At 43.6% G+C, this 21,822-nt stretch overlaps 1 protein-coding gene across 1 annotated transcript in view; it reads right to left on the reverse strand.

Moving 5' to 3' along the window:
* Window positions 1-21,822, reverse strand: part of LOC107190876 (cell surface glycoprotein 1) — a 63,749-nt gene that overhangs the window by 18,698 nt on the left and 23,229 nt on the right. Inside the window, exons 2-3 of the mRNA XM_015579763.1 lie at window positions 13,034-13,139; window positions 9,693-9,752 (exon numbers count right to left, since the gene is read on the reverse strand). Coding sequence (XP_015435249.1) covers window positions 9,693-9,752; window positions 13,034-13,139 — 166 coding nt within the window. The remainder of the gene's footprint in view (window positions 1-9,692; window positions 9,753-13,033; window positions 13,140-21,822) is intronic.

The raw sequence follows: 21,822 nt of genomic DNA on the forward strand, positions 1-21,822 counted from the left end.
TAATATAGCTAAATGTGTTTTCTTTTTTTAAAAAATGGACAAGCGGGAAGATAAATCTAAACTGAAGTTTTATTGACAATTATTATTCTTTGCGCAATAAACACTCGTGAAAATCTACATCAATGATAGTAACGTAACTTGTAGCTTGTAAAATTGGAAAAACTGTTGCAGCAGATGTCTACAAGTTACACCAAATAACTTGTAAATTCACTAATAAATATTGTTTGGTAAATTACTGCGCAAGACACGTTCTGTGATTGTTGATTCGATCACGGATTCGTTTCATAGCTGGTTCGAGGATCGTGTGTTCCAAGTCGGCCATTTTGGAGAATGAATTATGTAGAATCAGCCGTTTCAGATATGTTGCAAGGTTCGAAACGATACCTAGATCCTAATAGAAAATTCTGGAGTAATCAACACGAGCTCTGTACACGGATCGTATTTGTAGAAGCCAAATTCTACCCCCTCCCTCTCTGTTCTTTGGCACTGTTCCATCTTACCGTCAATTTAATCAATGCTATAACCATCCCGTTTCGGTAGAACGATCCCAGTGAACGAAACGATCTTGATTTTATTGCGTACTACGCGACTCGAGACTTTTGCGTTCTGTCTCTATACACTGTCTCTGCTCGACTTATCTTTCGACTTGATTCCTCCAAAATGGTACCCTTCTTCGGGACCATCATTCTAAAGCGTCGTTACTCGACTATATTATGCAAATACACATCTACGCAGTCTGATTTACAGAATCGACACTAGAATAGTAAACTGTCCATTGTCACAACTGAAAATAGTACGAAAGCTATTCTATACACGTTCAATGAAATTTGAAAATAAAACCGAAAAGTCCAGAAGTTCCAAAAACTTCAAAGTCAAATTAACAGGCACTCCCACTTCTTCATCGTATAACTCTTGAAGTACAAGAGATAGAAAGAAATGTTTCAAACAAAATTGTTTCTAAATATAAAATATCATTTATACGACATCTAATAAACACAAAATTGCAACAAAATATTTCCTTGGTGATTTTTAAATAATTTGGGAATGAATGAAATTTAAAAAAAATGTCTGGAGATAACTACAAGTCTCGAGGCGTATCTCGCTCAAAGGTAATCGCATCGGATGGATCCACCGGCTTTGTGCTCCAGTTACGTGGCTGAATGGACGATCGCGGCTCACCCTGTTCAACCGTCCGCAGAGGAATGCTTCGGTATCACGAGGGCCTGAATTATTAAATCGTGCAGATCAGGATCGAGAGGACCGGGGGTTATCGACCGAGGGTTTCTGCAGTTTTCGTTCGGCTAGAACGACGAGACACACAACGAACATCTTAATGGATAGTGGATGCGAACAGTATACACTTTGTAGACACATGCACTTTGTACCTATCATTCGGTGATCGAATTCCCTGCTTTCAACCCGACCATAACCTTCTCACGGTCCTTTTGTCGCATGCATACCGACGGTTCCGTGGTATCTTGTTCGAGCAACTTACGGAGACGTTCTAATTACACCCGGCGGTAGGTACACCGTTAACGTTCTGAACGGTAACTGATAATTAATGGATCTTACATATGGAGTCTTTGGTTTCCATGGTTCGACAAGTTTGAAATATCGTTGATTCAGGGATCTTTTTAATGTGTTTGGTAGCGATTGAAAATTGAAGATGCTGTTGCCTTTTCAATGAAGACGTGTACAGAGGGTGGGTCATTTGAAACGGGCCCCTCGAATATCTTTGAAATTGTTAGTTATACCGAAAAATGTTTCAGATAAAATTTGAATGGTCTCGAGGGAGGAAATAATTTAATGTGAGTAGTGTTTTTTGTGGGTGGACGCATTGAGGACATATGAAAGTCAATTTTGTCTTTTTTTTATTTTACAGTAAAAGTAAAATATCTCCTAAACTAATGGGGTATCGGTATAGCATCTACTAATGCATTAAAAAAATACAAGATTACATTTAAAAAAAAATGTGACCTTCATATGTCCCCCACGGATTCATCCACGAAAGAACTATTCGCATCGAATTATTTCCTCCCCCAAAATCATTCAAACTACATTCGAAACATTTGTCGTAAACATTAACGGTGTCGAAGACATTCGAGGGGATCGATTTAAACGATTCACCCTGTACATAAAGACCTCCGATTTACATTTCATTCGTTAATACAGTTTACGCCGGCTTAAGTCAAATTTGCATTTTGCTGTTGACATGTACGTCAGCGGCGTAGCGACGCCAATCGAGCCCCAGAGAGGGAAGATTTCTATCTGCTTTAGTTCCACGGATGTTTACATTTTCTCCCCAACCATCCTCCCTCTGTCTCTCCGTAGATTGCATCTAATGTATATATTACGTAAACTCATGCGCCAGCAGCCACACCCATAAACACACCAGTGATTTACGAGAATCTTCTTGGCACTAGATATTCCCGAGTCACATTTATTATTGCCGTTTCAGAGACATACTTTTAACTTATCGAACCATAAAAACACAGCAATTCCGTCCTTCGAGTGAAACGCTCTCAATTACATTACAGTGGTATAGTCCTCGCAAAGATATAGCGTGGTTTCAAATTAACGCGTTGGGGGGAGGGGAAGGGGGTTTAGGGTCGTACATGGTTTATAGCTGTTGGGTTCCATACTACAAAACGGAAAACACTGTCTCATGGGCGTAGCCACGTTATCAGTAAAAAATATTAACACATCGATTGCCACAGTGAAAAAGGCTATACGTAGCCAGACACACTTTATGTTATTTTTAAAGTCATAAATCGTTGAAATTGTATGTGTTTTGTTAATAGAGGTGTTGGTCGTGTTTTAAATTATACTGCAATATTAAATCTTAGGCAAAAATTTTGTAACTCTGGGAAGGGAGGGGGTGGGGCAAAATCCAATTTTTTTCTTCAAGGGTGGGGCAAAAGCCACTTTTATCCGTGCCCTCCCTTGGCTTCGCCCATGGACTGTCCACTAACTGTACAGTTCCTGGCCATATTAATGTGACTACTTGAAAGTCTTTTTTTTTTCAGTGTTGCCAGTGCACAAAAAATTATTAACATCCGAAATAAACAAAGGGTACGAGGCAGGAGGAGGGACGCAGTCGGAGAAGAAGTGTCGTGCAGCGTGCAAAAACCGTTCACGAGCGAAGGTGCATATGGAAGATTAATGGGATCTGGAAAGAAACTCGCGATCGATTGGCCGAACCGTCGAGGGGGCTGCCGCGCGAACAGCCAATGGCAGCGAACGGAGAGAGCGCCATAGAGTGCAAAGGAAAGAATCAGTCGCGTTTCTCCCGTTCAGTCGGTACACATAACACCGTCGATAAAAATTCCCTGGTGTTTTCCCGGTTACAATTGGAATTCCATTTCTAGTCCCCGATGGACGGGGCTCGTGGTTTTCGAGTTATATCGTTACTGCAGCAAACGAGCGACATAATTACCCCATGAGCTTTTCTCGGTCATCCGAGCCTTCAGCTTCGGCCCAGAAAACCCTGCCTGCAGGATATCCGCGAGACGGCGTCGGTATATCAATAGCTCAACTGTGAATGGGGCCGTCGATAAGCTCCCCTCTCTTTTACTCGATTTTCCGACCGTCACTCGATTGGAGAAGCCGCACGCTTCGAATCAATTATCTTCAATAACCGTCCAACGTGTTTTCATTTCACGCCGTATGGGAGAACGAACGGATTTGTGTCCCGCGAACGTCCAGAGCTAGAGGAAAGTAAAAGTTTCCAACGAGACTCGGGGAAACAAAGGAGCAAAAGACTCGGAATGAACGCGAAGGAAAAGCTTTTTCTACTGTTTCGGTCTCTTTTCGTCTCTCTCACTCTGTCTTGCTTGTGTTACCTCGAGCTGCAAATAAATTAGCAGACAGCACAGACCGATTATTCCGGCGCGTGGAGAACCGTTTCCCCGACGAGTGCTCGCGGATAGTCGATTTGATCTTTGTGCCGGGATGACACTCAAGTTAACCTCGCTGCCTCCGTTTCACTCGATTACCAACCACGTGCTGGATCTCATGCCCCTCCCCCCTCCCTCTCCCCAATGCTTTGCTTGTTGGACCAACTGTGGTTCGAGTGCTAACCAGGGAAATGGTGTCGAGCTTATTCTGAGATAACGACGAGATTGATTCGGTATTTTAAATGTCTTTTTCGTTTTTCAAGGTCGCTGTGTTCTGTTGATCGTGACGCAGGGAATGGAAAGAGCGGCAGGATCGATGAAAGTGAAAGTTTGTTAATATTCTGCGAATATGATTCTTCTGTTCCGAGAAGCGATCGAAAGCCCGGATACTACGAAGTCTAAAGATGAGTTTGGGTTTTCAATCTAACTTTTTAAGATTCGAAGATTATACAAGAAGGGGGCGCCGAACAAAAAAGAACAACTTTAAACAGGGAGGGGCGGTGGATTAAAAAAAAGGTTAGGAAACATTTAAGCTATCCGTTCAGGCACGGAATGGTTAAGAATGGATTTTCTATAAGCGCGCATCTCTGAGGCAGACGTTCGCCAGATGTTTCACATTCAAGATAATGGAACGGCGTGAGAGACAGATATAGGTCACACTTCGTTTAACCACAGACGCACGCGTTCGACACTTATAGGAAATCCCGCCTTTATAGGACGGTTCCGTTTCAAAGAACAAAGACACTCAGCGTTTATACTATCGGTTTATGTCCGACAGCGTCACACATAAGTGGAATATTCCGTTCCGTCTCTTATAGAGGCCATCGTTTACTACTTCTAGATGTTACACAAAAGAATTGTAAGGTACCAAAAGGATTAAAGAATATTCGTCTGAACGGAACCGTCCCGTAATCCGTTCCGTGTTCTGAACGTACAGTACAAAACCACCCTTTACGGGGACTACTAGCGTGTTACACGGGGGTTCCCTGTACTTAAACCACAACTCCGTCCCTCGATACGACGCGCTTGTGGGAATTCGAAGTTCACGGGGTGTTCCCCTGAAAGGTCTCCGTTAATCGATCCACGGCTTTAAAATAGCCGTGTCGTAGGTCCGCAACGAAAAACTGACTCGTCGATTCTTTCCGTATGTGGAGCAGCACGCACGTCGGCAAACATTGGTTAGTCGTCTTGGCAGCCGGGTGAAAACAGGTCGGACAGGGAGGAGGAGGAGTAACGGGGTAGGGAGGAATAATTTTCAGCGCGAACAAAGCGTAATCGCTTCGAAAAACTGGGTCGCGCCACCGGCGGCTACGGCCAGAGTCTTCCGAAACACCACGGAGTCGGTTGGTTGTCTTGCTCCGTGAAATTAAAGACTATCCGGCCGCGATAAAAGTCTCGGTATCGTGTCAATCGATGCTTGGTGAACGGTTGCCAGCCAAAAAATGCAGATTTCACCGGTGAACGAAGAACATTAAGTAAACGAACATGTCTAACCAATGGCGCGAAAATTGTTTGAGTATGGAATAATGAGTTGAAAAAAATTAATATTTAATCAGCTGCTTATTTTAATACCTTAATTTACTCGGTTTTTATATATAATATTCATTCATTGGTCCATCCACCCTACAAGGCCCTAAAGTCTTAAACACTTTTTCTCGAATTGTTCTGTATGATGAAAAAGCCAATGGGAACAGGGAAATTCAGGGGAATCGATCGCGAATCCATTCTGAATATCGTTCGTACGCGTTTCCAGGGACACGTTCCCCCGTGACGGCGACGTTAATTGAATTCGTCGCTCATTACACGGCGACACGATCGCCCCTGGCACATGGCCTAGCGCGCGCGCGGGGGTAACACCGAGATTAATTGTCTCTCGTCTCGGGTGATTGTCTCGCCCGATTGTGGGGACGATTTTAACCCTTTCAATGTTTATGTCGAGTGTAATCATCATGAAAAGAAGGTATCTTTTGTTTCATAATGAGTATACTCGTCATCAAACAAAAAATTTGCATTTGCTGTTAGTAAAATGTAGGTAAAACGAAAAACATATTCGTCATTTTAACACATTTTAGAATATTTTAGGACAAACAAAAGGAAACATACAGAGAACAAAAAATCACTCGAACAAAAAAATAAATATTCAGCACTATATGTACGACAGTGACATTTTTTTTGACAATAGATGGTGTTTAAGTCGTAGGGGTAATCGCGTCGTTTTATTAAAATTTATTTCAATTTCATAGCAAATGAAATAAATATGAAACAAGACATTTAAAGGGTTAATCGTCGTAGTTCCATGGATCGGGACACTTTTCGAGGGACGTGATTTCTTCGCGGGTGTTAATGTGGGTCTGAACACCGCTGGGACACGTCGCTGGGGTCTAATTTGCAACGATTAATCGCTACAATCGGCCTGAAGTCCAAGGGGAGGGCGCATCCTTACTGGGTTGATTCGGACGAGACCGTGTCGCAAGAGTACGTTCAAGATATTAAGTACTTGTGTGTACCAAAATGGGTACAAAGCAGATATTTATAAAGAAACTATGTGTCCGTGTATGGTCACAGGAAATCCTAGAGCCGTTACTAAATCTGACCCAGATGATACAACCGGAAACCAAGTATTCTATCACAGAAGGGAAAGAAAACAAGTCAGATGTGCAAAATAAACATCGTGAACTCAACACACACGCTCGTGAACCAAGGATGGGTTAGATTGGCAGATCAACAACGTCTAGAAGCAAAATGTCTCGATAACTGCTCGCTATCGGACAAATAGCCGTGTCGGATATCTCGATCGAACTCCAGTCTCGTCCGAAGTATTTAGCCCGTGCACACAGAGAGAAACACACACAGCCAAGCACCGTGTGAGTAACATTATTGTCGTGCAGGCGGCGGCAGGGGATGCGGCAGAGCTAAAGAACAGTCTAGGTCGCATCTTCGAGCGACAAAAAAGGCTTCCGGGCGCGGACTGCGCAGCTGAAATGCGATTCTACTTGCTCTATCGACGAGAATAAAAAAGTCTAATCACCGTGAAGGTCCTAAATAAAGTTTTAGACCCTAACCTACCCTAACCTATCCTACCCCTTTTTTTTAACACCCTGTATCTTACCTAGAACACAAACGCGAAATTTGCACCGCACAAGAATTATACCAAAATATCAAAGTAACTTGGATGATCCTCGTGGCGCCATTTGAAAAATCACAAATTACCCGTCGTCGCGTCAGTGTGATCTCCACACTGGGCGCAGTCAACGTGTTAATCGTAGTTTTATTAACACGTCCTCTTGGTTCCCGTTTTAATTGCGATTCACGAGGCTCCATTTAATCGCGAGTGAAGCTTTGAACAGCGCCACCGATGTACGCGTAGCGAACTTCTGTGCAAACTTTCGTGCGGGGTTGGGAAGGGGAGAGGGCAAATGCGGAAGCGCCGGGCGTGCTCTATCTGGGCTCTATCTACTCGGCCGGAAGATAAAGGGCTCGTCTCCTCGGTGTGCACAATATGCTCCCGAGGAGAACACGGGAAGACTCGATAAAATTGAGACGTATACTCCGAGCAATTTCGTATCGTGACGGGAATGCACCTTCGATCGTCGCGATTCGAACCAGAGTTAACCAGGGACAGAGCCTCCATTTGTACAAATTTATATATTTATGTTATTGTATATGTATTTATTCATATAATAATGTCGCCCCGAATTAGTACCAATAAGCGCTACACGGTGTTTTAGGCGCACATGTTGTCTGTCTACGCGAGACAAGACCCCTAAATCACTACAAAATTTCGCAAAGTTTCTGGTTTAGAGTAGCTATCACTTGCAACTCTGCCTCTGGTACAACTCTGTTCTTTTCTCCGCCTGTGTCCCGGGACCTGCGTCCCTCCTCCTGCTCCCCACAGGGTGAACGTATAGATCGATGCGCCAAGCATACCAAGGACTTATTTACAAGAAGGAGAACAGTCGATGGAACGACGTTCCGGGACAACGAGATTCGGCGCAAAACTTTTAGGGGAAGCAACGCGGATAGAATATAGGTGGGGAGATATTGAAACCGTTTTGGACTTGGTTCGCGCTGAGGCTCCCCCTGATCATCCCGGGTAGCGTTATTGGTTATGTAAGAATGGAATATTTTCCTGGGGGCCTTTATCTCTCCCCTTACTTCGAGGATATCGTGAACTTTCGACCTTGGATAGACAGTTCGACTCTCGAGGCAATTAGATTTTTCTATTGTTTTATGCTTGCTAAACACGAAAGCAAGTGGAAATTCTTTATGATCTTGGAATAATCCGCCATTATTGTCAAATGTACAGGGTGTTCAGTAGTTGGTATAGCGGAGTCGATATGGAACAATATCGTCTTTTTGTTTTGTTTTGTTATTGATTCCCTGTTTTGGCTTCCAATAGTAATTTGTTATTGAGGTACGATATTACTTTATTTCGATCGATGAAATTATCGTGTAACTTTCGACGAGATTGTAAATACAAACGAAAACATTTTTATGTGTCAGACCGAATGAAGCTCAAGGCTAATGTATCAAGAGGCTATAGTCAATTCTACGCCACTTGCACATCTTGTATTGCCCTCCTTTGTTTCTTCGAGGATGTCTATAGTCATATACGTAAAAGTTGTAGCTCTGACCGGTATAATTTATACCCTCGGCTATTGTTAGACTTATCGCGGAGACTTATCTATCCTGGACGAAAGTATCGAGTCTCCGGCAAGGACAGACCTGTATTGTTCCTCGAGTAAGTGAACTTCGTTGTTTCTAACTGCTGCACATACACACACACACATACACACCGCGGAATGTATGCTTCTACCTCGTTCAGTTCAGTTTAAGCAACATCTTGACACGTACGATTTTAGGTTGTCCGGGCACATATCGCGGTCACTAACCAACAAACCTCAAATGTAAGCAATACCACGGATCGGAATAGATTTCATCTATAAAAACGAAAATCATTAGGATCTACACATTTTTGTCAACGGAACGCAAATCTATTTAATCACAAGACAAAGATTAACGATGATCACGGTGGATGATCGTCGTCAACGCGAACCAAGTCCGACAAATGATCAACCGCAAGCAGCAGCAGTAGTAGCAGCCAGGCCACATGCGTCGTCAAAACCATTCGAGCGGGTACAGGTACATATGACCCCGGGGGGGAGGGCGTTAGTGGCTCGAGATCGTGGCGAAGGTAGGCGTATACACTGACGAGCAAACTCAGCTTCATTACTAGGGGAAATGCAGCGTAGGTAAAGGCTTCCTATCACTTGATCTCGGGAGTTACTGAACTTTATGACAAATTGAAATTGGGTTTAATATTTCTTTCAGCACTTGAAATATATTTACCAAGTAGGTATGAGTTTGTATGAGTAGTTGGTAGGAGGCTCTTCCCCTACGTCACTTTTTCCCCTAGCGGAAGTAGAGTTTGTTTGTGAGGGTACATACATGTATATGCATATCTAGCGATCTCTGAAAGCGAAAGTTACGCGAAGGGTTAATTGGTGCGCAGCGATGGGGTGAAAGGGTTCGACGCGCCGCGCGTCACGGAAAATGGGCGAGAGAGAACGGTGTTTGGGGTGGGGCAAAAAAAAAAAAGAAAAGGGAAAATTAGAACAAGGCCGGCGGAAATTCCCCGGGGTTGTTGGGCGAGCGTGTGGCAGGAGAGGGGGAGCGATTGAAAAAAAGAAACAAAGAAAAAAAAGATAATAACCAACGAGCGAAATAAACCGTGTATAAATGATATAGAGATGTTTCGGGCGTAGAGCTGGCCTCCCCGATCGTGTTCCGTCTTACCTTCGTTGTTCTCATCCTCGGTCGACTTGGCCGATTGTAGCTTCGCGCTCGCTTGCGTCGCTGCAATCAAAATTCGCAGCTGGGCACACCGTGTCTCTCTTTTTTTCTCACTTGCTTGTCTCTCTCTCTCTCTCTCTCTCTCCCTCTCTCTCTCTCTCTCTACACATTTCCCCATTGCCCCCCCTCTCTCTCTCTTCATTTCTTTCTCACTCACTCTACGCGCCGTTTCTCCGGTCTGTCGATCCGATCACTTCAAAACTATACAGGGTGTAACGAAAATGTTGGAGATCACCTCACGAGTCTCTCATTTCCGAGTCCACCAACATTTTTGTTACACCCTGTATAGGCTTGAAATTACCGTCGATCTCCGCGGGCAAAGTCGTGTTGCCAAATCGGACGTGGAAATTACTCGCGAATGTTGCCCGTGTTTTTTTTTGTTTCGTTTTGTTTTTTTACCTCTCCCCTGTCTCGCCACGCGGCTATCGATAACCGATAACTGGACTCTATAGTTCTCGAGTCGAAATCGTTTTCACCGTGGAACCCAGGATCGGTGGTCGTCGCGGACCGTCTCTCGAGATCATCTTCTGTGTATAGGTCCCAGGGTGCATCGCGGCACGATGATGACACGACCATGATGACGATGGATATGAGGTGAAACACATTCCGGGCCCGCTAGGTCGGACCGTCTAGGCGGACACGTGCCTACCGGCGTCTGATTTAAGCGCAGGGACGTTCACACACTGACATCGGTGTTCAAACGAAAGTCAAAAGGAAGAATAAAAGAGTGAAGTTTCACAACATCGACACGGATGAACGAGTGTGTTTGTTTGTGCGTGTGTGAGTTTGGGAGTGCGGATTTTTCTACGACACGAGTTGACAGATTATTGATTTCACGTTAAAAAATTCTGTAGATGGATCTGCAATTTTTATTCTGGACAGCAGATAATAAAGCCTTTATGATTCACAGAAGTACAATATTCAGTGGAAAAAAATAGATGAAATATAAATTACATTTGTCCCCGAAATGTATATTTGGAACGAAGACACAGTGAATTTGGAGAGGTTATGTACATATACGTTTCATTCAATTCTGGCGATGGTACGCCTCTCCTTTCCGCACTCCCGGTGTATGTTTGTACAAATATAATCGATAAGTGTTCAGACATCATCACCACTACTGGGGGTCCCCCGTGGAACCAGTTAAGAGCCTTCAAGCACTTATCGATGATTTACTGTACTTATTCTTCGAGTTCAGTGTAATAAATCGGTAGTGAAAGAAAATATTATACATACTTAATGAGAGGTGTACAGAGTCACGTTTGGTGAGACATATGGTGTGTGTGAACCGGACGGGTGAGATGTGTGTGTGTATGTGAAAACGTGACGACAGAGCGTGTGCGATATATCGAAACGAGATATGTATAATATACACGAAGTGGTAGCACGATCAAAGAAAAAATCACTAATACACCTTTAACAATACTAGAAAAAAAGGGAGGAGAAGTTTGTATGAAAAAACGTGAGAGAAGGGGGTGTTGATCGATAATCATGAAGAGCTCCGAGAGTGACGAGCGTGAATATACTATATATATATCTATTTTTTTTAACGTGGACCGGTAATACGAGACGCGCTAAGCGAAAATCATTTCGGCAGTACCGAAACATCCCCGAGTATGCCGCGATACCGTACGTCGATCCTCGGTATTCAATGTGCAGCCGCGCGCGTTTCGCGGGTTAACGAACGATTTTTTTTTTAATTGCTCGTACCGCGTTATCTACATCCCCCCCGAGAGGAATTTAAGCGCGAAAAACTGGAGTGGGGGGGGAGGGGGGGAGCGACCGAGCATACCACGTGTGAGCGAAACGCGCGCTGCTCTTTTTTTTTTCACGCTCGCTGCTTTGGTTATACGTCGGTCATTTGACAAGTTCTCGGAGTGAAATATAGAGTGGATAGTGTGGAAATTTTTCGTGTTCAACGAAGATTTTCATGGAGAGCTCGAAATTAGTCAAAAATTTCGACTAATTTACAATATTATCATTTGAGGTAGCTAGACTGTCTCGTGTTATATGCAATTCTTCAATATAGGACAAGCTTTACTGTATACATATATTTGACTAGGATTAGAAGAGAATGATCGTTAGTCGATGCGATAATAAACAAATTTAAAAAAAAGTAATTTTACGTCATGTGTCGTGTCCTCTGACAGTTGACTAGATAGCGAATTCAAATGCAAGTGTTTCGAGAGTGTTTTTAGAACGTTGGTCTACAAAATTAAGAGTATAGCTCGGTAATAATAATATTTCAAGAATTATGCAAGTTGTCTTTTTTCGACGAGAACTTTTCGAATGACCCACGCGCGATTCTAACGAATTCGTGGAGACAGTTAACCTTTAACCAACACCGGTATGAATGCCTGAGCAAATTCGTTTTCTCGTCTCGCGCGACCCCCCTGGGGGTCGCCTCCTCTCTCGGTCCCGCAGAAATCCGATTTGCCCCCGTCCAATTAAACTTTCTTTGCAGGCTTTTGCTCAGACAACACACCTAGCCCAACTACGCCACGATGTAGCTATGAGACTATCGTACTGATTAGGAGACTGATGAGACTAGATCGTGAGGAGGAGAAATTGTACAGCGTGCTCCGTGCCCGAGTCTCTCGTGATCAGAGACGACTTGGGACCGAGTGAGATTATTCGAAGGCGAGATTAAACGGTTATCAAAGATACGTTTCTTACAATAATCTTAGAAACATCTTGTAAGAATTCCCTTTTGAAATAATTTTCTTGATCCGATATAATTTGTTCGATATCTACAAAGAATACAGGTAAAGACATACTAGAATGTCCCAGACAAAATAGTGAATCTTCAAAAGTTTAATCATTGACGTGAATTTTGATTCATGACAATCTATCATTACTGGCTAGCAATAATTCTATATCTTTGATGTTACGTAAAGCAGAACAGTAAGAAAATAAAGGGTATACCAACGGAAGACAAAGAATTAGCGACAGAGCGTAATAACGTTCTCTGTAGAAAAGGGAACAGGCGCAAATTGCATTTCTCTGTTGGTTCAAATGAACCTTATTACTTTGTAACTGTATAACAAACATGTACATCTGACCGAGCCTCGAGAATTACGAGAGCACAGCACGCAGAGGGACGAATGAGAAGGATAGCACGGAGAATCAGGCTACCTAAAACCATTTACTTTCGCCTCGAGACACTCCCACGACTGTCCCAAATTCCATCAACGAGGCGTGTACCCGGCCGGATCCTCGTCGCACGGAACACCCCGTATTTAATAGATGGAGAAAACGTTAAGAAGAAAACGGGGTTAACTTACTCGAGGTCGGCGGTGGTTGCGGCGCTCGACGAACGACCGTATGCTCTTGGTGCGGCCCAGTGTACTCGTGCCATGTGTACGTGCTCCTATACTCTGAATGGAGCTGCTGCAATACAGAATTAATGGACCAGGTTAGACGGATGATAATCGTCGGATACATGGTTCAGATAGTAATTCGTCGTTGAGATTCGAATTGGTCATTCAGTGACGTGTGAACACGTACATTTGTAACATAACCTTAAACCGTGGGGTCTTCAGTAATTAACCTTAACCTTATACCCCCCCCCCTTAACTCCAGTTCCATTTGGACTATTCAACCAAAAACCATCCGTTTGAAATACATTTCGAATATGTCACCGACTCTTGGAACATTCTGTACCAACTAGAGGTCGCGCCGTCAATGTCGATGAGAAATAACGAGCTACAGTGAGCTAAACCGACGATAAAATCTAAATATCCGGCTAACAGCGTACAGACCATTGAAGAGAGGGGGGTGAATCTCAATCGTATCTGCGGGTGACAAGAACGGTTCATCCGTGAACGCATCGCATAGAAAACAGGGCCACCCCCCGTTTCCATTGTCAGCCTCCATCTTTTTTCCACACAAAGGAGACAACGTAACGCGTCGACTTCCACCAAAGGTGCCAATAAACGGGACTGAAACGGTCTTGGGTGCAGCTGAAGTTCTTTTTATATGGGGGAAGAGGGTAGGATGGAGAAAACGTTGTTTCTCATGGGTTGGTAGGACGGAACTTGCCTCCGGGTATATACGTACCTACGATGGAAACGTCGATACGAGACGACTCACGTTCCCCTACGAACGATTCTCTAAAACCTGACAGATTCGTAGAACGCCTCCCCCCTCGCTGCTAATTGCGTTGCCCCGCTTCCTACCCGGTTGATTGATTTAGTTACTTAACCCAGATACCCTCCGGCCGGACTCGAACGGAAAACGCTGCCGAGACGAGCCGGCGAACCTCTCGTCCCCTCCTCTGGGGAGGGGGCAATCGCGACGCGTGTACTAGTTTTGAAGTATTATGTTGTTTTTCTTGTCCCTCTCAAGAGAGATAGAGAGACTGTGACAATAGAGAAAATGACAACCTGGCCTGGTCTTTTGAATTCAATGGTAGCGATACACCAGTGACCTTTCATTTTCTCGTTGCTGGAGGGAGAGTTGTGTCTTGCAAATATACAACTTCTATTTGTCAAACTTTACATAAACAGGAAAACAGATGTTTCTCTATTTTCTTGGTATTCTAGTTCTTAGTTAATACTGGGAGTATCAGCATTGAATGTATACTAAATTAAATTGTGTAATATAGTAATATACAAAATATATAACGCTATCTAGCATAACATACTGTTGGATAAAATCTGTAGTAAATTAAAGGCCACCGTAAATTCCGTCAGAAGCACCGTTATCTTGTAATGGTAAAATAGTAAATCTGTAATCCGTCATTTTAACCCTCCGTAAGCAAACATATTTTTTCACACTTTTTACTGTTTTAGACTTTCAAATAATCTAAAAAGAATGTTGGATTATAAGACTTACCAAAGCCTTTATAAGTTTTAAGACTTATCAAAGTCTTAAAACTTGCTTCAACGATAACAAAAATTCAGAGGAAAATTCGGGAAAAATGGGAATTTCCTTGGGTCGTTAACATTGTCTAAGAAGGGTTAATTATTTGGTTCAGAAGGGAATCAGCCAGCAGAGAAAAAACATTCCGAGTGCGAGAGCTCTCCCCTATCCGGCGTTCATTGCACCAATTAAAACATGCTGCAAGGTTTCGATAGATAGACAGACAGGTCGATGCTTGGGGCTTCCATAATCCATTTGCAAAAGCTTTAGGCTCATATGTCTTTCGAGCTGCGAATAATTATCGTAATTTGGGCCGCGACATTGCCGACACCGCAGAGCTGTGCGTACGTATATCTTCGAGAAAATCGACATTGAAAATTAATCTGAAACGCGTGCATTGGTCATGGTATTAAGTAGAAACAGAATGCAATGGACAGACACGCGAGCCAAGTCCTATTCAATTGCACGCATATCCAGCAGATTTTCCAATACGATTATTTCGAAAAGAAGTTCCGTGAGTGCGTTACAGTGAAAGGATTAAACTCAGTTTTCTCAGTTTACAAACTAGCGCAGATAAAACAATTAAGAACAATTCAGAACAACTAGTAAAACTCTAATAAGCTGTAATCCCAATTTGTGTCGCAGCAATAGTATAAAAATTCACACAAACAATCTAAACCTACTCTTGCTATTATTGCAGTCTAACACAGCCAATGGCTGCAGTTTCTGTGGTAAACGACGACTAGTAGACGCGTTGTCTTCAATCGTGTCGAGTAGTAGATGCGTTATCTCGACTTACGTCACTAATTTTCTGCCAAGGATCACCCTCTTGAAATGTACTCTTGGCAGTGAAACTGGTCGAGCCATACGAAGTTCACCTTGGATCATTTTTATAATGTTCGATCTGGTCGCGAACCAGGAAAAGCTTTAAATTGAACTGGGGATCGGAAATGGACAAACTCGTTTAAAAATACGATCGGGCTAGAATTACGAGGAGAAAGCAGCAGCAAACGGCGGCCACACAACTCGAGCCACTATTCGTGTATATCCACGAAGCGGATGGTCGGTCTATCGATTTTCATACGTTCATTTATTAACGGCGATGTGGGACACCGTTAACCTTTTCACGTGTCACCGCCGCGCCCACACTCGGCGACACGTTTCGATATGTTCGTCGAATCGACGGGAACGACGCCAGCTACCCCCATCCAGAGACTTAACCCCTTGCCATACGATTTCTTTTACGACTTCACTCTTAAGAATTACTTTATTGTTAATATTTTCCCAGATAGAAAAGGAATTCTATTCTTATGACAAGTGTTACATTTATTCTAAATCTTAAATGTTTATACCAGCAAAACAATATTTCACCTCGATTATAAAAGAACGAATATACCGAAATTGATAATATATAAAAATATATATAATTTTTAACTCTAAAAATAACGTGAATATTCCAAGTGCTGAAAATTATAGGTCCGCCCGGTATACAGAAGTCGTTGGAGGATATTTTCAAAAGGCTAGTCCCGCCGACGCGCTCGGAAAAACTCTCCGAGAAAAGGGAATCGCATGAAACAGCAGCGGTACACGTTGCTCGGTAAATAAGTAACGTCGTGGCTCAGCATCGATACCACTCCGGGCGGACTAAGTAATCACCGAAGTTCCCGTTGCATTTCTCCAAGTATCTCGGGGAAGAGCCGAGGCCCCTCAACCAATAGCTGGCCACAGTTCTAAGTGTACTACTCGCGAGAAACACGTATCCACCGTGAAAAGCCGTCGATACGCTATGCTTCCAAAGACTAACAAGCTCGGAACTCGCTCGAGACCACGGGCTCGTTAATAGTAGCCGTGGAAAGAAAGCTGAGGACTGGGAAGAAAAAGGAACGTTGCTAGGACGATGGACGAATCGAAGAAAGAAACCTCAAATCGATTATTTCAACGGAATTACAATAAATTCCGCGATAAATGCTCGCAAAGAGGTCTACGTTAACTGCTTGTACGTGATCTCCACTACTAGGCGGTAGAGACGGGGCAAAATCATAATTCGGATAAGGAGTTCCAAATAACGAATAAACGATAAGAAGAAAGTATTTCGCCGTTTCTAATCGATTAAACGTAGAGAATTTCCAATATTTCTAATAAACTAATACTTCTTCTCGAATGACTAGACACTCAACAAACAATTGTTTAATCTCATCGACTGTTTAAAATGATCATCCCTATTGCTTTGTCAAAGGAAAGTAATCTTGATCGTTCGAAATATGAAATCTAGCTCGTTAGCAGCAACTACGAAAAAAGAAAAAATAAGTGGAGCGAAAGGATGCTTAGAGGGGTGCGGATGAGGAAAAGGAATCAAAAGTCGGAGGGTGAAGCTCGGCGAAATTACTCCGATGAAATTATACAACGTCGAACGGACAGCGAGCACACGCGAAGGTACGCGGAATAATGTCGTTAAAGGTTCCACTTAACGAGGGCAGCGAGTTAATTGATAATTACGCTAGCGGCCCCGGAGAAAACTGCATCCACTTGCGGCGGGATATATATCGCGTGCGCAATTAATCGAGAGAGACCGCCCCGGAGAACAGTCTCGTGTAATTGCACGCAAAGACCTCGCTCTCAGCCCCACTGTTCAGATACGCGTGGCTGGAGTCGCGTCTTTGTCGTGGATAATTTGAACGATTCGTCGAGAGCCACCCACGGAAACGACGAGAGACGGGGATCGATTGGACGGAAAATTCGGCGAGAATCGGGAAATAGTCGACTCGTCAAGAGGGGATTCATTGAATCGTTCAATTCTGGCCTCTCGTCCTGCGGCCGGGTCACTGGTGACCCGACGATCAATACCAGTCAAGCGAATTGTTTATGTGGTAACGAAGCGTTCTAAGGAAGACGATATGACACTCCTCGCTCACAAGTATAGTAAAGTCGCCGTAACTGCGCGAAGTACTAGGGCATACTTATAGAATGTGTACTGAATATTCCAAGGCATTACGAAATAGACGAAAGTCTGAAATAAATATTGTTCAAGAGATATCGAAGCTTCATGAACAACGTTTATGTTACTATGAAGTAAGAAAGATTGCCTGTAATATGGAATTTTTACGAAACATCACATTTTCTTCGTACAGAACATAAATTGAAAATAATGTGAGAGATTTTACACCGTTGGACAACATGTTCTAAGGCGAAGTTATATAACGCTTTTTTTGCTATACAGTGTAGACGCAGCTTTACACTAGTTTCAATGGAACATACTCCAACAAAAATTGATGAAACTACACGATTTCTATTTAAGCACGACGTTAATCTTAACACATAACCGAACATCTACATTCTGTTTTCGTGAAACAAATGAGACAAATAAAACAAAATTTACCACAAAGCCTATTTCTATACACATATATGTATAGATGATCGTGAAACGTCGGGGTCACGAATGATCCAACGATGTCGACAGTTCGTATTGACTCGAGCGAGGGTTAATCGACGAACAGAGGCATCGATTTCGCCGAGCCGAATATAGACTCGAGGGGAAGTTTCCACAGCGACGGGACGAGGGCCACGCGTTCATGTTCCGTAACTCATTAACGAAACCGCTGTGAATGAAACTTTGCTTAATTTAAAACGACCCCATATATACACGGGACGAAAGCGACACGATGCAGCCGTTTAAACGTTCCCCTTCCACGTGTCGTTCGCGGAACACTTTTTGCACGGACCACAGAAGAGACAGACACCGTTTACCGATCGATCTGAAGTTCCAACACACGCGACACCTGCTCCGACGAATTTTCGGAAGTTAAATCGAAAAGTGTATTTACGAAAGACAAAGCGAGAAAGTAGATTTACTGTCCAAACGGTCCATGGGATAATCTAGGGGAGCCGGGCTGATTAAACGGGGACGTTGAAGCGTTTATTTTAGAAGCCGAGAGAGCGCTCCAGTTGGATCGACTTGCAACGATTTCGTGAGATTACACGTCGTTTCTCTGGACGAAGAATGGATTTCGAGGGAGCAATTGAAAACGATTCAATTAACAGCCATTGGCACGGTAAGACCGTAATGAATCGAATCTCCTCTGCATTGACAAGTAGAGGTCTCCAGGTTTATGGCTGATTTTTTAATGAAAAAATCATACAATATACCCCCATCGAAGAATCAATGATTAAATGAAGTTGCGTGCTACAATAAAGTAATACAGTGGGTCCTCGATGAGTGCGACAGGAGCAATGGCGTTACTCCCACCATTGGGGGTTCCCCCTTTGGAACCACTCAAAACAGAGTAAACGTTGAGCAGAGGTTCGGCTTCGGGTTTTAAAATCTTCGAAACGGACCCGAGTACGTCGCACTCATCGAGACTATCCTATTTCCGGTTGGTTCTGTGACAACTAAAAGCTCAGAGGAACTTCTCGATTTCTGCACTGTATGAACTGAAAGTTCGAGAATGAAAGCCAATGTAATTCAAACAACATAAGGTTTCAACTTCCTCAGAATAAATAAATAACCATTGACGAGAAAATAGGGTACTGGTCGACCCCTTCGTACGAACATGACAATGCAGATTCTTTTATACGACGGTCTAAATAACAAATGAAGAGGGAACATTAAAAGTGGACAGAGATATGAAACGTCCCCGAGGGCACACCCAGCGGGAACTGACTTTCGAAACTCTGGCTGAATTAGAATTTGAAATCTCCAGGAATATTCCTCGCCATTCCTCCGACAACGGTATTCACGTCGCGAAGGCATTCGATCTTGTCTCGCGGCCACAGCAAAGAGTTACACGCGGTACCATCGCGAACTTTCGAAAGTGCTCTCCCTCGTCCCCCTCGAAATAACCACGTGGAAATGCAGACAGGACGAAGATAACTCCCATTTTCTCGACCGAGTTTTTTTCCCATTCTTTCACGCTGGTTTCGTAAGCCTGCAGCGATTCCCGCGAAAACAACTTCGAGACGGAAACGATTTAAACTTTTTAATTGCTCGTCTCGAAATATTAAAACTCGCGGCCAGTGTGAAACGACCAGAGGAAGCCTTCGAGGGGACTAGACAGTCAAATATGGAAAAAACGTAACTTTTCTTTAGAAATTAATTAGAAAGAAACGAATACAAATAGTGACTAGTACTACTTTTGGGTAAGGTTTATCAATACTATAAACTGTAAAAAAAAGTTATTTTGATAGTACAGTAAATCCTGCATAAGTGTTCGAAGGCTCCACGACACTAACAAGGACAAGTTCCCATGTGTTGTTTTTTTAATGAGGTATCGCACAGTCACAGAGCTTGGGACTCTGAAGCCAATGATATTTGTTTCAGCCACATATGGTCATTAGTTTATAAAATATATAAGTCATCGAGGGTTCACTTTAATGGAAACTGTTAAAGTGAATTATTCACGTGTTATGTAACATACAGAAAAGTACAAAAAAAAATAATTATTTGGTAACTTTTAAATAATTCAGGATTGAAAGGGTTAAGCGCATATTCCAATCTCGCGTTCCTCCGCATTTTTCTTGGTCTCTTTATTCCTCCCTCCCCTACCCCCTGCCCCAGGCAGGCTTTTCGCGAGGGTAATTCTCGGAGCCATCGAAGCCTTTTTCGCCTCGGATCTCGGCCTGCGAGAGAGGAATCCGTTTTTCCGGCCGGTTGCGTGCCGATGAGACGACGCCGAGATGAGATCCTACGGAGCGATCCTATCTCCTCTCCCTTGACGCAACCACACCCCTTTCCTCTCGCCCCGTCTCCTGTCCCTACCTCATTACACCTCGAGGACAATTACCGTGGCGGAGGATAAACCGTGAGATCAAATTTGTACTCCAGTTTCTTCTACAGTGGCCACGCTGACGGAAAAGGTATTTAGTTATATACCCATAGAATATACCCACGTCGAAGAACTAATTTACAATGTGTGTGTTAGCACAGATAACGTGGACGCTGCCGTTCCGTGGAAGCAGTTACAGGAACCGGGTGGGGATAACTCCACGATAATTAAACTGTAACAAAATCCGTTTACAGTACATTCTTGATAAATACTCGCAGCACAGAGCACCAGGGTAAAGTTCTTTATTAATTTATCGATTGCTGGACTGCGTGAACCAGACAACCGTGCGCGCATCCGTGATAAATGAATATTCTGTGTGCTGTATTTCTTTTTTATCGAATTTCACGAATCACACGGAATAGAAAAGTTGCTGGCGTGGACGAAATCGTCGAAACGAACACGAGCGTGACGCAATTGCGTGCTCGGAATGGGATGACGAGAGGGAGGAGGCGGGACTCGAACGAGAATTGGCAATTTTGCGCCGCGAGACCTCTTTTTCCGGAAATTCGACACTTCCGTCGAACCCACGGGAAAGCCAAAATACACGAGTGGCTGTCGTCGAAAGGCGGCGCAAAGGGCGAAAACAAAGCGAACGAGAACACATGGCTGGTTTGAAAGAGTCAACAAAACACACGCGTCTCGCGCACGGTAAACATTTCTCAGAGTGATTCGACGGAACGAATAAATTCCTCGGCAAACAGGAGACGAAAAAGGAAAATAAAGGAATGTTCGAAATATGTCGCGACGTCAGAGACCCGTGTCATCATTCAAAAAGGTTCGATAACCTGTTGAGGACCTTTGGAAACCCTTCGAATATTCTGGTACTGCCATGAGGACATTGTGGCCACTTTAGAGACCGAGGAGGCCCCTTGCGAGTACCAGTGTAATTCTTTAAAAAGCTTCAATGATTTATTAGGGACCTCTGGAAATCCTTAAAGAACTTCAGTAACCTCTGACGGACGTAAGTTGGTCCTCCAATTAACCTAGATTATCCTTTGGGTCCTCCTAAAAATCCTCAAACGTCGAATCTCCCGACTGAAAAGCGACAGAGTTCAAATCCCCTGAGGCTAATGACTTCCTTGCCTATGCAAATCATCGTCATCAAGTGCAAAGCATCAGATTTCACGCTGACGTATGTATCTAGCCAGATATATATCTGGCCAGAAGTAACGAAACCGTTTGAAAAAGAGACTGACTGGGAGAATTTCAGTCGGCCAATAAACGAAGGAAGCTAGAGGGAGAGGCACGAAAATGGGTGGTCGGAACACGATCGTTCCGCGCCGCTTGCCAAGTAGAAGGAGAGAAAAACAAGAGGGAGGGACACCTGGTGAAATTGCGACGCAGAGATAGTGACGTAACGGGGCACGGCTGGTTGACTACCGGTGCTTTAG

The sequence above is a fragment of the Dufourea novaeangliae genome, unplaced genomic scaffold (assembly GCF_001272555.1).
Source record: "Dufourea novaeangliae isolate 0120121106 unplaced genomic scaffold, ASM127255v1 scaffold208, whole genome shotgun sequence".
In the NCBI taxonomy this organism is placed as follows: Eukaryota; Metazoa; Arthropoda; class Insecta; order Hymenoptera; family Halictidae; genus Dufourea; species Dufourea novaeangliae.